The 15,351-nt window shown below is 37.6% G+C and overlaps 1 protein-coding gene across 3 annotated transcripts in view; it reads right to left on the bottom strand.

Annotated features, from left to right (window-relative positions):
* phkb (phosphorylase kinase, beta) overlaps positions 1-15,351 on the bottom strand; it is a 106,255-nt gene that overhangs the window by 14,891 nt on the left and 76,013 nt on the right. For all 3 annotated transcript variants that reach the window (XM_063881303.1, XM_063881302.1, XM_063881304.1), the window contains 4 exons: positions 6,800-6,883; positions 5,448-5,552; positions 4,335-4,417; positions 3,559-3,649 (listed from right to left, as the gene is read on the bottom strand). In XM_063881303.1, the coding sequence (XP_063737373.1) occupies positions 3,559-3,649; positions 4,335-4,417; positions 5,448-5,552; positions 6,800-6,883 (363 nt within the window). The remainder of the gene's footprint in view (positions 1-3,558; positions 3,650-4,334; positions 4,418-5,447; positions 5,553-6,799; positions 6,884-15,351) is intronic.

Here is a 15,351-nt window from a genome sequence, read left to right as displayed (position 1 = left end):
TCGCCCCGCCCCTGATTGTTTCCACCTGTTCCCCATTACCTGGTGTATTTATTGTCCTCGTCGCCCTTTGTCCTGTGCCAGTTCGTGTTTGTTCATGGTGAATTTCTACCGGTGTCATTAAGCCACGAATACGCCTCAGAGCTTTGAGCAACGTCGTGATTTAGTCGCTTTTGTTCCCAGTGTTTTTTCCTCTTTAAGAGTGATTTTGTGTTGATGCTGTTTTTTGTCCATCATAATGGATCTTTGGTTTGAATAAACGTCTTTTTTGTTAAAACAGGTGTGAGTCGTGCATTTGAGTTCAATCCCGTTTTCTCAGTCGTAACAATACCAACAAAAACAAATTCAAAGACTTGTAGAAGGTAATCATACTGATATTGGAGAGAAAAACCCAGAGGGTGATAACCCACAGCTATAAATCCCCGAGATGATTTTTGTCAAAAGAGTCAGTGTAAAACACACCTGTTTAAATAGTGCACTTTGTGACAAAAAGCTACCTTTAAAAGTAACTTTAACTCAGTTCACTGTTTCAAATGAACAAATATGTTCAGCAGTGACAAGTTAGTGTCTAAAAGGAAAAGTTTTAGTATTTCAAAATCATATGTAGCCGTGTAGGAGCAAAGAGTGCAGTTCAAGCTGACTTGCTCCTTGGTTCTAAATGTGATATTAGCCATTCCAACTGAAGTCGAAAACAAATATAAGAGGCGTAGGAGAATAGAAATACTGCTCCCCATAACAATGAGGTCTGTGATGAAGTGTTTCAAAGCTGTAGGAGTTAGCTGTGAAGTGAATAGCAAATAGGCTAAGGCGAGGAATAACTTTTCAGAGGGAAAAAAGGAGGATATAAGGAAGTCTCTGCTGAACACCAAGTCGCAGTGGGAGGCAATATATGGCTAGAAACCTTGTTATAAGTTTGATAAAGCAGTAAAAGTTATCAATGTGAAAATAATTCTAATCTACCTTGGCCTAATTTTAATTTCTTTGCTTGGATGTGTTGAAATCCTGCAATACCAATACAGTCCAAAACTGAGAGCTATGTGCAGTAAACTTTTTTAAGGACTAATTTTGAATGAATGAATCCCGCTGAAAACTTTCCAATGAGTTCAACATCTTCAGATATGACATGTACAAGACATCCAGCGACACAAAGTATGTGTAAGCAATGCTAAAACGGTACTCCGGTTCAACCGAAATTAATTTATTTTTGACTCTTGTGGACAAGACAAGGGTTAGGGATAGGGTTTAGGTTAAGTGGACTCGTTAACAATTAGTTGCTCATTCAGGAGATACAGAGAAACAATATCATTCATTCTGAGTTTTGTTCGGTTCTGCCTGATGAATGTATTTCTAATAAACACTCCGTTTGTAGCTCAGTTTTTGGTCTCCACCAGGAGAAATGTGGCTCTTTAAACTGCTATATGCTCCTCTATGTTTAAAGTTAGAGGCTTCAATCGTCTTTCTATTAATTGGTTCTGGGCGTGTTCAACTCCTCGTAACAATCTTAGTCAGATAGTATAAAGTCCATGACAGAATTTCCCTAATTCTCACTTGGATTATCAGGTGAGTAAACATTGAATTTATGTGTTTATGGTCTCAATGACTAGTTTAATATATTCTTCAAAACAGCATGATGTTCAATTTGTAAATTTTGGTACCATTTAGAGACAAATAAATGATAAACTAGCGATATGCCTTAGATATGGCTGTGTTCTAAGGAGTAATGTTGAGAGGGTGATGCCAGGGTGTTGTTGAGTCAAGGTGCTATACATTTTTTTGTCCTAGAACTTTGAGCATTTCAAGTTGTGTTTTCAGCTCATGAATGTTGGCAGTAGCAATTCTGTCAGCTACAAATCACTGCTTGTCTCCCATACCTACTACATTGTTAATTATTAAATATTGACAATAGCAGCTTCAAACACATATGTTGTTGTTATTTTATGGCCCTTCCAGTGGCTGTGAAAGCAAAAGCTAGCAAATAAGACCCATTTTAATGTGAATCTTCCTTTAAAGTTTTTGCTGTGCTTTGTTTCAAGATGTGATTCATGATTCATTTTAAGTTCTTCCCACCTTTGAGAATACAGTGAACTTGAGACCTGTCTGACAGCTTCCCATTAATTAATTAGTTATACTGCTGAACCAAGTAGGCTGGTTTCATAGCATCTGTGACTCCCTATGCATATATAATTCATGCCCTCATACCACAAATGCGTAATAACCCAGCGATGTAAATGGATTCAGTAATGCACATTGGCACTGGGGCTTCTCTGCAGTCATCTCCACAGGCCAAATGTTACCCTGTAGGGATAGATCTCTAATCTATTAATTCACCATTTAATTTGTTGTTGTCCCCTGAAGTCCTTCCATATTCTTGGCAAGCCACAAAAAGCTTAACCCAATAGTTTCCATCTCCTTCTTTTAACCTTACGGGATCAATTTACTTTCACCTTTCCCAAAACAGTATGCCTTCCAAATTGAATCCGTCAGACCAAGGTCAGAACATAGACAAACAATGGCACTGATATTGAAAGAAGGAAAACATTTAAGATTAAGGGATGGACAACCTTCTTGAAACCAGGAGATGAAGCCCCACAAAACCATTTATTGAACATGTGTAATATTAGGCAATTGTTTATTCCGTAGTTTGCTGTAAAAGCCAGAGACGACAGAAGAACAGGTGGTTGTTTTCCCCAAGACAGCCATCTTTAAAAAAAGCTCCAATAAGAGGAATGGTAACATTGATTCAGTTATCCACCTGTGTTGATTGGAATTGTAATATCTACCATTTTTATACTTCAGTCTAACCATGAAAAAGGTAAAAGAGACTCCAAACAAAGTATTGAATTGCTATTATATTTTGTATATGTATTTCATCAATTTAATTGATCACTTGGATAGTGTGGCATGTATAAGATACGCTATTATTTTAAAAAATGTGTTATAATGGAATACTTCTTGTGTGTCACCATTAACTAACTACTGACTGTTAACGCATGAAATAATCCAATGAGGGAATTCCTTGCAATTTGCCTCCTCAAATACAGTGTGGCTAACCATTACCAAAACAACAAAACAATACAAGAAAGAAGTCATAGCATCTGTAATAATAAAGGGTCATTTAAGCAACTGATGTAGACAAGAAGTAAAAGTGGTAAATACTTAGATATAACAAAATGATGTTTAAATCAGTTTGAAAGAAAATAGCAACAGTGTAATAATAATAATAATAATAATAATAATACATATTATTATTATATTTTATATATATTTTAAATACAACCATTACTTATAATAATACTATTATGATTATTAAAGTAATGATTATTCTTTTTCTACATTTCTTTTAATTAGTATTAAACAATTGATGCAAGAGAGTTAATTTAAAAAAAAGTTAATTAAAAAATTACAAATATTATTTGGTACTTATTGGGGATAAAATGTAAATGTTTAAGTTTTTATATCTCAGGGTATACTGTATGCAACTATGCACATGCTTCTTTTTTTACTGTGTATATAATCCTAAAAAAAGAAATAAGATAAACACATTTAACTGAATCCACACACCTGAAGTCTGTCCACATGAACTTTGACCCCTCCAATTTCGCCTTTCTTGAACGAAGCCAGCATGTCCAGGACCGGGTTGAAGCGGCTTCCCCTGGTGAAACAGAATGACTCATTTCCAAGAGGGCACAGAACACTAAATCTGTCCCATTGAGAGGAAAACATCTGAGCTAACAATTATATTCCATATACAGAACACAACACGTGTATAAAACAAATCATCAGTAGAGAGGAGTTCCAGCTGAAATCTCTCTCGATAAACCAGCACATTTTACCCAGACCCTCATAGCTTTATTTGCTCAGCTGTCGCCTCCTATACAGGTCATCCTCCCGATCAATAGCAAAATAATGACTATTGAGTTTGTTCTTTGAGAGCCCGTTGACTCATTCCATATACTGCAGTGTGGCTGTTTAAGTGCTTGTAACACATTTAAAATATGGCTTTCTGGATAATGGTCAATACTGCCGTAATCAGCCCACCAGCCAGGCTATAGTGATATAAATGAGAAACATTATCGCCCAATCAGCAAGCAAATACAATTGCACCTCCCTGCTATGAAGATAAATAGTGCACATGGGGGGGAAGAAAAACTTTGGATTTAAGAACAATAACCAAATTGCCTTATTGTTAGAGTCATTGCATTTTGTTGTCAGTATCAGATGGAAAGAGAGAGACAGAGGATGGTGTGTTGGGAGATAGGTGGAAGAAGAATAACTTAAGAAAGCTGTAAGAGGACGAGAAAAACAGGATACAAGATCTATTTTGAAGTGTATATTACTTGATGTTATCTTCACGGATGAGGACCAGAAAGAGAGGACGTCCCTGCATCTTCCAGCACTGTTTGATGAACTGCAGGGCGTTCTGCCGACACAAACACACAGACACACACAGTCAAACACAGACACACACAGACGTTGGCATATCAGATAGGCATAGGCTAACATCGTACCGTTCTAAAGATCGCAGCTTCCACTGTTTCTGAATAAAACCTCCTCATCTGTCAAAGTCATCAAAGTTTGGAATTATATGTTTTTGATTACGAAGAAGAAATAATGTACATTGTCCTGTATCTTTATCATGTTTTACAATGTATATTGTGTATCTTCATTTATAGGAATTGTATTTGTAATGCATATTCTGATTTTAAGATTTATTTATTTCACAGTCAGCAGTAATGACCAACATACTGTAAATTATTTTCTGAGACTTTAAATGTGTTTCGATCTAAATGATGTATTTTTTCTGATTTACCCCACATTTTATAACCTTTGCTGCATCAGTTTAAGCTCACCTAAAGGGATCAAGCATAACTACACTTTGCACAGAAATGGGAACTGATCAAACAACAGAGAAAGGAGCTAGCTTATTTATCTTAACTACACTATGTACATATATACATCATACAATCAGGGGTTGAACCACGGGAATCAGGATCAGGGAGTTATATTAGACGTGTATTAAACAAATATGCAGGTTCTTAAATGTACATATTTGTTATATAAAAAGGGCTCTATCATGCTAATGTTCATGTTCATATTTACTGTTATCTTGTGCCTCTACTGTGACGTGTCTCCATGCTTTAATGTTCAAAAAGGTCTTTACTCTTCTCATATTGACTGTGTTGCAGCACCTCTTCACTGTAAAAAAAAAAGCTTAGATGTCTAAATCAAAGTTAAGATATGATCATAAAGTATATTTACCTTTTCTATGGGTATATATAAAATAGATACGCGATCAAACCATATCGGCTTATTTTCAGTCTTTTCATAAATGTCAGGTTGCAATTCTAAGGAGTAGAAAGGCTGAATATATCCTTGTTATTAAAGTTCCTCGGAGCACATAATAAGCTCTGGAGTCATGGCAACGATAAATAAGTGTGACCTGGGCTTACCTTAATGTCATCAATCAGCAGCATAACATCTTGGGACAAGTAAAAGTCACTCAGATCAAACACTATTGGGTAGCACACCACCGTCTTGCCCAGGATACGATAAATCTGGAGGGAGGCGAAAACACACACACACACACACACACACACACACACACACACACACACACACACACACACACACACACACACACAACGTATTGCATTAGAAGACGGATGGCTCACAAGTAGCCACGTATACATTATTTTGGGCAGTGTATAACACAAGCCATCAATCCTCAAATAGAGCAGACACACAAGAGCTACACTACCACTGCTGAAAACACACACATAGCACATAGTACAGAACTGGTAGAAACCCTTTTCACACATACAGATTGTTGCAGCGGCACACATACAGACACTGATGATGATAACGCCCTCTGGCAATCTGCCATCTTCCCCATAAATGTCCCATTATAATATTGTCTTAGCATGGCGTAGGGAGCCATAATTCATTTTTTAGACAGTGCCTTTGTTTGAAAAAACTACTGCTGTGGCTCGACTTATTTGGTGACCTCCATTATAGAGAAACTGCAAACAACATTAGCAAGAGACATTAGTGCACACACAATTCCATGGACACTTTATTCTAAATGCAATAAATCCAGAGAAAAAGTTAAATCTATTCAGCTTAACTAATGTGTAGATTAAGATAAAAACTTTTTGGTTTTTCTTTTCTTCATTTCTTTAAGTTTTTGAGCTGTTGGCTACGGTGGCCGAAACGTGCAGACGCGCTACAAAGGCCCAAAACCATTCCATTTGGAGAAAACGCGACGCAGTTTGAGGAAACGATGCAAATATAAAAACACAAATGAGCCAGAACACATGCAAATGAAAGAAACATCTTCACTATTCAGACTTTGAATATGAAATGCTGAAGCGGGGACAATAAACAGGGATACACACAGCTCGGACCGAAGTGCTTGTTGACATTTGGGGATTATAAAGTTGGCCAACTGTCACTGTTGGCCGACTAAGTCTTGTTCATAATTGTACGTATTTTGTCAATATATTTGAAATGATAGACAAGTTATGTTAGCTAGCTAGCTTACAGCAGATCTGCAATGTCGGAAAGAATCATGTGATCACATTGTTAAAATAAGCCAATCAAACTAATGAAAGTGTTTCTAGTCGTTGAAAAGCATTTGCCCCTGTCGGCCACCACAGTTGTCTTCTCATAAACTATTGGAAATGTTTACATGTGGGAGACTTGTTAGTGGTCAAGCATGACCTGTGCAGCAGAGATTGCAAATATGCGTGTGCATGTACCCTTTGTGCACATGTTTGTATATGCATTTTGAAAATCCATATACCTTGCAGGTCCCGATGCAGCCCACCGGCCTATCTGGACGCCCACTCAAGCCCAGCTTCTTATTGATGGCAAGGAAACGGTACGCCTGCAGAAAGACACACATATAGTATTCACACACACAATGCACTTGTGAGCAAGCATAATCTAGTACTAACATTTCTGAATTTAAAGAAAACTGTAATCTTAATGTGTATCTTTACAATTTCCTATGAAATTTAAAACATCAGTAACACTTTCTATCTCACCTATGTCTATATTGTATTATAAACATGTGTTATAAATGGCTTATTGCACAGCACAATTAAAGTTATAAGATCTCATATCCATGCATAATGCTTTCAATATATAATAATCATAGCACATTCTTTTGGGATTAAAAATATAAGTAACACTTGTTATGTCTATAGGTAAATTAAAACACACTTATAACGCATTATATTCTGCTTACTGCACTATAAATCTACAGTTATCAGCACTTGCATAATGATTTTTAACAAAAACACATTATAAAGCATTTTTTTAAGACTTAGAATATAAGGTCAAGTACTATAATACTTCATAATTATTGGCCACTTCTGGACATTGTTTTCCAAGGATAATGAAAAAAGAAAATATAAAGACTAATTCCTTCAAAGAAAAAATGTCAGTGAGTCACAAGTAATGGTTTGTGATGTAAAAGGTGTTTGTAAAATGTTTTAATATGTGTGATGATAGAGCATTTTGAATTTCAAAGAGTGCTTCTAACATCATTAGAGTACTTTTAAGAATATCCATGATAATTCCATGTCTATAACACATAATAAACCGACTTATCATGAGTTACATTCTGGGTATCAAATAATAAAGCATGTAAGATCTATTATTATAATACCTCATAATTGCTGGTCACTACAGCAGGAGGTTATTTGAAGAAAACCATGTCAGTGAGTGAACTGCAATTAGGACAAATGAAGATACTCATAAGTCATTCTAACATGGTTGACCTCTGGCTTTCATGTAAAGCCCTATGAATAATGCGTCCAACCATCATTAAATAGTGCTTTTAAATAGATCTTAACACATTGTAAGTATATTTATAATGTGTTATAGATATGGGCATCACCTTCTAGTGTACCCAAAATATCAGCGTCCATATCATAATGAAAGTCCCCGAAGCAAATGATCCACTGAGACATTGCTGTTGTTGCAACCAATACGAGCGGAAATTACCACCATATGGCAGCACCACCCACTGATATTAACTCTGTGTAAAGTTATGAGACGTGGCGATAATGAAAGGTCCCTGAGCTGCCATCAGCTGCATGCTTAGTGGACCCAAGCACACCCATGGGTACTGGAAAAGATAACACTGTTGCACTGAGATGCACAGGCCCATAAGAAAAGACACTAAGAAGAGACCTAGCTGAGCCCTTGTTAGATACATAAATGACTGCATGCTGTTTGATACTTTCCAAGTAAGCCTCTTAGCATATGCTGTGTGCTACAAAACCCAAATTCATCATAAATATTAACAAATGCTAATTGACATTTTACCAGGTCCCATCTCGCTAAGTTGCCTTTCTAATTTCCTTCTATTGTGACATATATGCAGTTTACAAAAAATAGAGGTAGATTTATCATAAATGTACATTTTTAAACAATGGTGCATGGGTGTCCATTCTCCATTCATTTGGCTTATCTGTAAGGGTAAGGGTGAGTTTGTTGAAAATGCCTCCAAACAAATCTCCTGCTGACTTTATCTTCCGAGCAGATTTCAAACAGTGATAAAATGCAAAGTTTAGATCATAGAAGCATAATTTGTGTATCTGCTCGTTGATTCAGATCTGCTGAAAAAGTAATGACCTCAGCCCATGAAAACATGACTTCCTTGTCTTATTGGTTAAAGTGTTGGATCCTTACTATAAAAACATATGCTTGGACAGGCAGTACACTGGCTTGATTTAAATGCTGTTATGTTTGTATTTTCAAATGTGTTTCATTCCTACAAGAAAAAGAAAAGGCTTCTGAAGAGGAGGAAAGAAACAAGAAGAAGTCCATTATGTTGAGCCTGAGTAGGTGATTTTGAGAGTGTATTTATGTTGTTATGCTCCTGGGGCTCTTTGTTCCCCAGCTCCATATGTGCATAATATGAAACATTACGGAGACATTTTAAGGGATTTAATGGTCTCAGCAATGTTTTCCCTAGATCAAATGTTCACTGTATGTTTCTAAGTCTATAATTTAAAATCACCTGCCTGCAGCTTATAGCTTACCGTTACAAATGGAAACCTACCCCTATAAGTTCTGGGTCTTTTTCTTGATGTGTCTACGCTGGCTGAATTCATATTCAAAACTAAAATTCCATTTTAAGCGTCTACCTCCCTTTGTTATTTTGCTATTTCTTCTTAAAAAAAGCCATTACCAATCACTTACATTAAGAAATAAATGCTCAAACATATCTGGACCGACTAAACAAAAGCAACAGAACATTAGCTCTGGAATGGTACAACATCTTTTTACGAAGTATCTGTCTTCTAATCAGCTGTTATCTCAATATAATTCATTATATATATATATATATATATATATATCATAATTTTTTCCTGCTTTTTAAAAAATGATTTACATTTGTATATTTATTGTTTTATTTTTTTAAACACATTATTATTTAAGTTTTTAATTGATATCTTCTGTTTCTTTCATGTTTACTTCATTTTATTTTACGGACTTTAAAGAAATAAGTTTGTATTTTCATTAAAGAACATGTACTGTATGGCAAGCCAAGTTAATAAACAGAAGTTTATAGAATAAATATTAAAACATTTTAGTAGGTTCAGTTTGTGTAATAATTTAGAATTATGTAGGAACCTGTTTGCATTGAACCCTAGGAACAGAACATAGTGATAACCATTGTGGGTTGTACCTGATCAATGAATAATATGTACATCCCCCCCAGCTCTACAGCAGCAAGATGTTCTGTAGTGTACTCAAGTCAGAAGTCATGTCTCAAGGCTACTGGGAAATCCTGAGTCATGTCAGCGCTCAGGTATTAAGCCACTTTACGAGCTGAAAAATGTTAGCATCAGCAGCAGCTAGGAGAGAGTTTGATATTAATGCTCAACTCCAACAGGGTTTGGCTGAGGAAGATGGGCTCCCAGTAGCAGAGGTCAAGATTCACACTTAATTAGTGGACTGAAATTCCGCACTGTCAGTCAAGCTGGGAAAAATATAATACCCCTATGTTCAATTTATATTTTTCAGGCTGGTTTAGCTCTAACCCTAAACCTAACTCTTATCAACCCCTTCGTTTTATGTTTGCACATTATCAAAACCAATGCCAAATTACCCAGAAATACAGATAAATAGAAATCTATGGCTGTTTTTCTCAACTATTACACAGTTGATTCATCAAAGGGCTCCCCAGTCGTCGATACAAAGCAGAGGAAAGGGTCAAGGCACTCTCCCTCAATCATCTTTAAAAAGCATTCAGAGATGGAGCTCAATCCTATCAGTTTCCAGATAAAAGCTTCTTACTGCTGTGATGCCTGCTGTCAAATGCACGAGTCAAAGATGCAAAGAGAAAGAAGATGGACATTGATTTCTCGGCTGTGGCGTGACACTCTACACAATTCACTGTTTATGTGTGAATTGAAGCGTTTGCATTGTTTGAAATACATGTTCTGATGTGTTTGGCTTAGTGTGAAACCAGAGCACTCATTCCCTTTGTGACTGGCTTTACATTTTTTAATTTTAATACCTCCTAATCTGTGCCATCATAAAACAGCATCAGCACTCCCACACATCATGTGTCACTGCAGGAAATGTGCCTATCAAGCCCACCATGCCGCATTCTAACGCCTCAAACCATGTGCAATCGTCGATGACCGCCAATAGGTGGTGCTCTGCTACTCCAGTGTACTTCCTCTATGTTTTGAAAAGCCTGAGCTGAACAGAACAGGACACAAGGGTTTGGCCAATTACAAGAAATTACACTGAAAGAAGAGAAAATACTGTCTTTCTGTAACGAAAGGGAGATGTTAACGGAGGATTAAGTTACATTGCAAAGCCCTGACCTAACAGGCGAGAATGAGTCCCAGAGGAGAAAAGCCATGGGAGGTCGGGAAAACCTCTGCACCCCACACTTCCTGTGTGCAGAATACCAATGAAGAACGAGAACACGAAGGAAGCCAATCAAAGCATCCTTTCTTTCCCTCACATTTCCACTGAACGCAGCACAAACAGAAAGCCTGACAGGGTGCAGAGATAATAAAAACTGTATTTTACACTTCTGCAGTGTGAGAATATATAGCTACTTACTGAGAGACTCTACACAACTTTCACAGGGACAATCTTCAGTTTGATGGGAGTTCAGACAGCAGCAGGTTACTTCAAATTTTTTATCGCTGCTGGGTCGCTGCCCCAAATGGTGTAAATGTAACTGTCCTGTCACAAAAACTGCAAAACAGAATTACTTTTACAGAACATGCTGTCATCCAGAGAGACTTAGAATGCAACAACTTCTCAAAATGATACTGTACAAGCTGATTGAATCAGTGAATCTCCGTGAAGCAATCCTCTATGAGAGCGACTTGAACATAGGGATAAATCCAAAGTCTAAGCATCAGGTGAAGCTTAGGCCTTCAGTAGTTTCTCCCACCAAATCAAAATGGGTTAGGGTTGTCTTCCAAAAGTTCCAATCTTTTAGGTACAGGATTCTGTTTGACAGCACATCCTTGCTGAACTGTGGTGGAGGATTGTTATTATAAAAGGCATTTTGAACTGAAAAGGATGAACATGATTTGACTAACTCTTCCTGCTAAAGCACCATCTTAGCTTCTGGTGGACTTAACTTATCATTTTTATAATATTGTCATAACCAGAGTTGTATCAGAGTCCTGTGAAGAGCAAGCAACAGCATCAGAAGCAGTTGTGTGAATCGACACAAAGAGGCCATTTTTCGTTCAAAACAACAAAGGGGACTTCCAAAAAGTGTGTAATGGATGATCAGAACACGAGAATATGTTTCCATTAACGGAAAAACAAAGATTGCACTGAAGGCTTTTTGGAAAATATATTTCCCCCCGCCTCCAAACTGGCTTCAGCAAGAGTTTGATTGACAGATGGCTCATCCAATCACCCTCTAGCAAGAAAGGTTTTTGTACTGCCATCCATTTTCCTAATCTCTTAATATTGTCATTTTTGCCATCGGTCAAAATGATTCAAGCAAGGTTGAAAAATTCCGGGAATTTCCCTTAATCATCTTTTCAGAGTGTCTCTTCGGGATGATGCATGAGAGTCTTTAGCAAACAAAATGTCATATACAAAGATTCCCACATTGGCTATCAGATATAAAAACAGGGGGAGAAAACAGCTAAAAGGAAGGCTTTTTTGAGGCAAAGAAGTGATTTGCAAAGGGATAAGCGTTATGGTGTGCGCGTGGAAATAACACATTGTAAAATGTAATTGTCACTTTCTCCCTCGTCAAGCAGCTGTTGTCAACACAATCAAACGGCTGCGGGGGATGAGGTGAGGTGGACAAGAGCAGCCTGCAGCACTTGGAGATGGTGGAGACTCCGAGATAAACAGATTCTGTCAAGGAAGAAATGGCTGGGCTCGGGATTTAATATTCAGCACGGCTCCCGCTCTGCATCACAATTGCATTTCCATCTGAGAGGCTCAGCACAGAAAGAGGCAGAGGGGAGGCGAGGGAAAGGTAACAGGTATGACAGTTCAAAGGCAGACGATATACCTGGAGGAGCAAGTTGTGAGCTGTAACGGACATAATGGGGGCGGGGCAGGAAGCAAGGCCCAGAGGGGGAGAACGGGGTTAGAGAAGTGGATATGACGGGTGTAGCAGTATAGAAGGACAGAAGGTAAGGCCTGGAGAAAAATAAAGAACAGAACCCGGAGAGATGATACGATGCGAGAAATTGTTTGTTTATAGAGGGTGGCGAGGAGAATAGACGCTTCATAACAGACATGACAGATGAGGGACAGAGGCTAGGCAGGAGACCAGCGTTTGAGTGATGGATATGCCAGTGGAGAGATGGAACATGGGGCGATAGTAGACTTCAAACAACACACATGCAGATGAGAGACATTATCTAGAGGAGAAAGCAGGGTGTGAGTGAGAGATGTGATGGAAGTGAAACAGAAGTTGGGAAGGAGGTAGTGCCAGGGTGTCACAGATATGACAGTACGAATGGTGTTATCCGCTCAGGATGAAAGACGCAGAGTGGGCAGGGTGGGAATAGCAGCTACAGTTGGACATGTTCTTCATAAAATGTTCAAAAGGGAGTAAGTTCCGGACACTTTTATTTAAAATCAAGACACCAACCAGATGTGATGTCCATGATTCTGTCCATGCCAGAGCAATAATGTATCAACTAAGATGTGTCCTCCCAGTTTGGATTTGACCACGCCCATTTCCGCATTACGAAAGCATCGATGCAGCTTCAGAGGTTTCCATCTCAAGAACTATGAATTTGATAGCTACAGTCCCTTCATAGTGCATATTTTTCCAAATGAAATAACACTTTTTGAATATGACTCACAACCAAAGTTATGCAGTAACTAATATTTTAATAATTATTCACCATGGATTGAAGAACAGTAAATTAGCAAACAACACATATTATAAAATAAGTACTTGTTGTAGTACTTGTAGTATTTATACAAACTTTTAAAAACTGCCAGGTTATATTAAATATTCCGCTTGCCTCAAACGGCTGTAAAGTTTTGCAGCATGGCTTGCACTTGCACTGACTGCTACACCACCCAGTGAAATTGTGTGTAAGCGGCAGGAAGTGATGGAGAGTAACCGCGGAGAGGGGTAGTTAACTAATACTTTGGGCCTGATAAACAGTAAATTAATTCAATGTAGTGGCCCATGTTGTTTTTTTCCCAAGCCGGAGTAGACGGGATATACTGTAACTTCAACATTGGTTATAAAGGGCTGGAGATGTTCACTTTATACCCCCATGACGTACGTCGGTGGTCAACTCTAAACCTGGATGGAAAAAAGACGTGTCCTTATCGATGAATGTATGCATGATATAAACAAAATTGATGTTGTGAAAAGATATTGGATCTTGATACATAAAAACAAGTCAAAATACATTTTGTTTGAAACAAAATGACCTGCTATGTGATCTAAAGTGGCTAAAAAATTTAAATAAATTAAATTTCAGTTCCTCTCGACTCTAATTATTACTCTGCAATTGTGTGCAATACCATTGCCCAGTACTAGATAAATTTCTGAACTGGTGTGATCCTTTTACTCCAAATTAATTTGGCTTTGACTAAGGCATGATAATTGAGGCAGGCATCATCCCATTGCCCCTGCACCATGTAAGCCAGGGGAAGCAATTCAGCAAAGGTTAGTTTTTGGGCAATATCCAAGAGGATAAGCAAAAAAATGTATGTGCCTGATGATTGCTATTGCTACACTTCACTTCTTTCATCAACTGTATAAAGTGGGGGTCATCTGAAAGGCAATTGTTTGGACCTCAACATCCTTTGTTGTGTTCTAGATCCTTTCATCGGAGTGGAGGTTTATTCTCAACAAAGGGGACATAAATACATTGAGATTGTCTTTTGTTCCAACTAGAATTGCTTTTTCAAACAAACTATGATGCCAGATGTCATTGCATGTTGTTTTTCAATGATTCATGATATTTTAGGAAGTATGGATCTTATGCTGGGTTGTTCATGATGCATTGTGGGTTGTGACTGATAGATTGAATGTCTCTACCATACCTTTCTCTAAAGGAAATTGCCACTGCGGATCTCAAAGAATTTTAAACTTGTGTTTTGGGTCTCATTGAAATAGTTAGACCCACACATGACTGACAGTAATACTTTCCTGGTAAAAATATATATTTTTTCTTCACTGAACTGAGATTTCAAGTATTCATTTGATAGTCAAATTTAGAATTTTTAAGGATTTCGTTGTAAAGAGGAGCAGATTCTCAGGCGGAGTCTGATTTTATGAAAGTTTTTTGAATCCTATCCCTTTTGTTCTGCAAGTAAAGAAAAGACAAGCAGCAACACATCAATATAAAGAATAGGTAGGAATTGTTTGTTGAACAATAAATAGTCATTACGTTTGTATGCTGATCTTTCATATGGTAAGTATCACGATGATGAAACAGGCTCATTTAGAAACCATCCTGTATTTTCAAAGATCTGAAAGCAGCTGTTTCTCTGAATTCTTTGAAAGTTACTGGGATTACATCCAACAGTAGTAAACATGTTATATCCTCTTCAATCCCAGCATCTAAACATGCCTGAGTTCACCTCAAAGCAAAGTAAAAGTGAAAAAAAGTTACAGAATTGATGGAAGTGATTCCAATCAAAACCATTCTGAAGTCTGTAATCTATCACAGGGCTGTCTAACGCACCTTTTTCAGAACAAATGTGGAAGTGGCTCAGCTCTATGCGTCTCCAATTTGTCGGAGTGACCCATTGACAGCTCTACAATTATGCTGATCAATCAACATGAAGAATCACCGTTGGACTGATCAATCCCTTCAACCGCAGCCTTGTTGTGATTGACAGGCCAATCGACTAGAA

Source organism: Eleginops maclovinus, chromosome 4 (assembly GCF_036324505.1).
Source record: "Eleginops maclovinus isolate JMC-PN-2008 ecotype Puerto Natales chromosome 4, JC_Emac_rtc_rv5, whole genome shotgun sequence".
Classification (NCBI taxonomy): domain Eukaryota; kingdom Metazoa; phylum Chordata; class Actinopteri; order Perciformes; family Eleginopidae; genus Eleginops; species Eleginops maclovinus.
The sequence above is the reverse complement of the archived record's forward strand: the minus strand, read 5'-3'. Positions and strand labels throughout refer to the sequence as shown.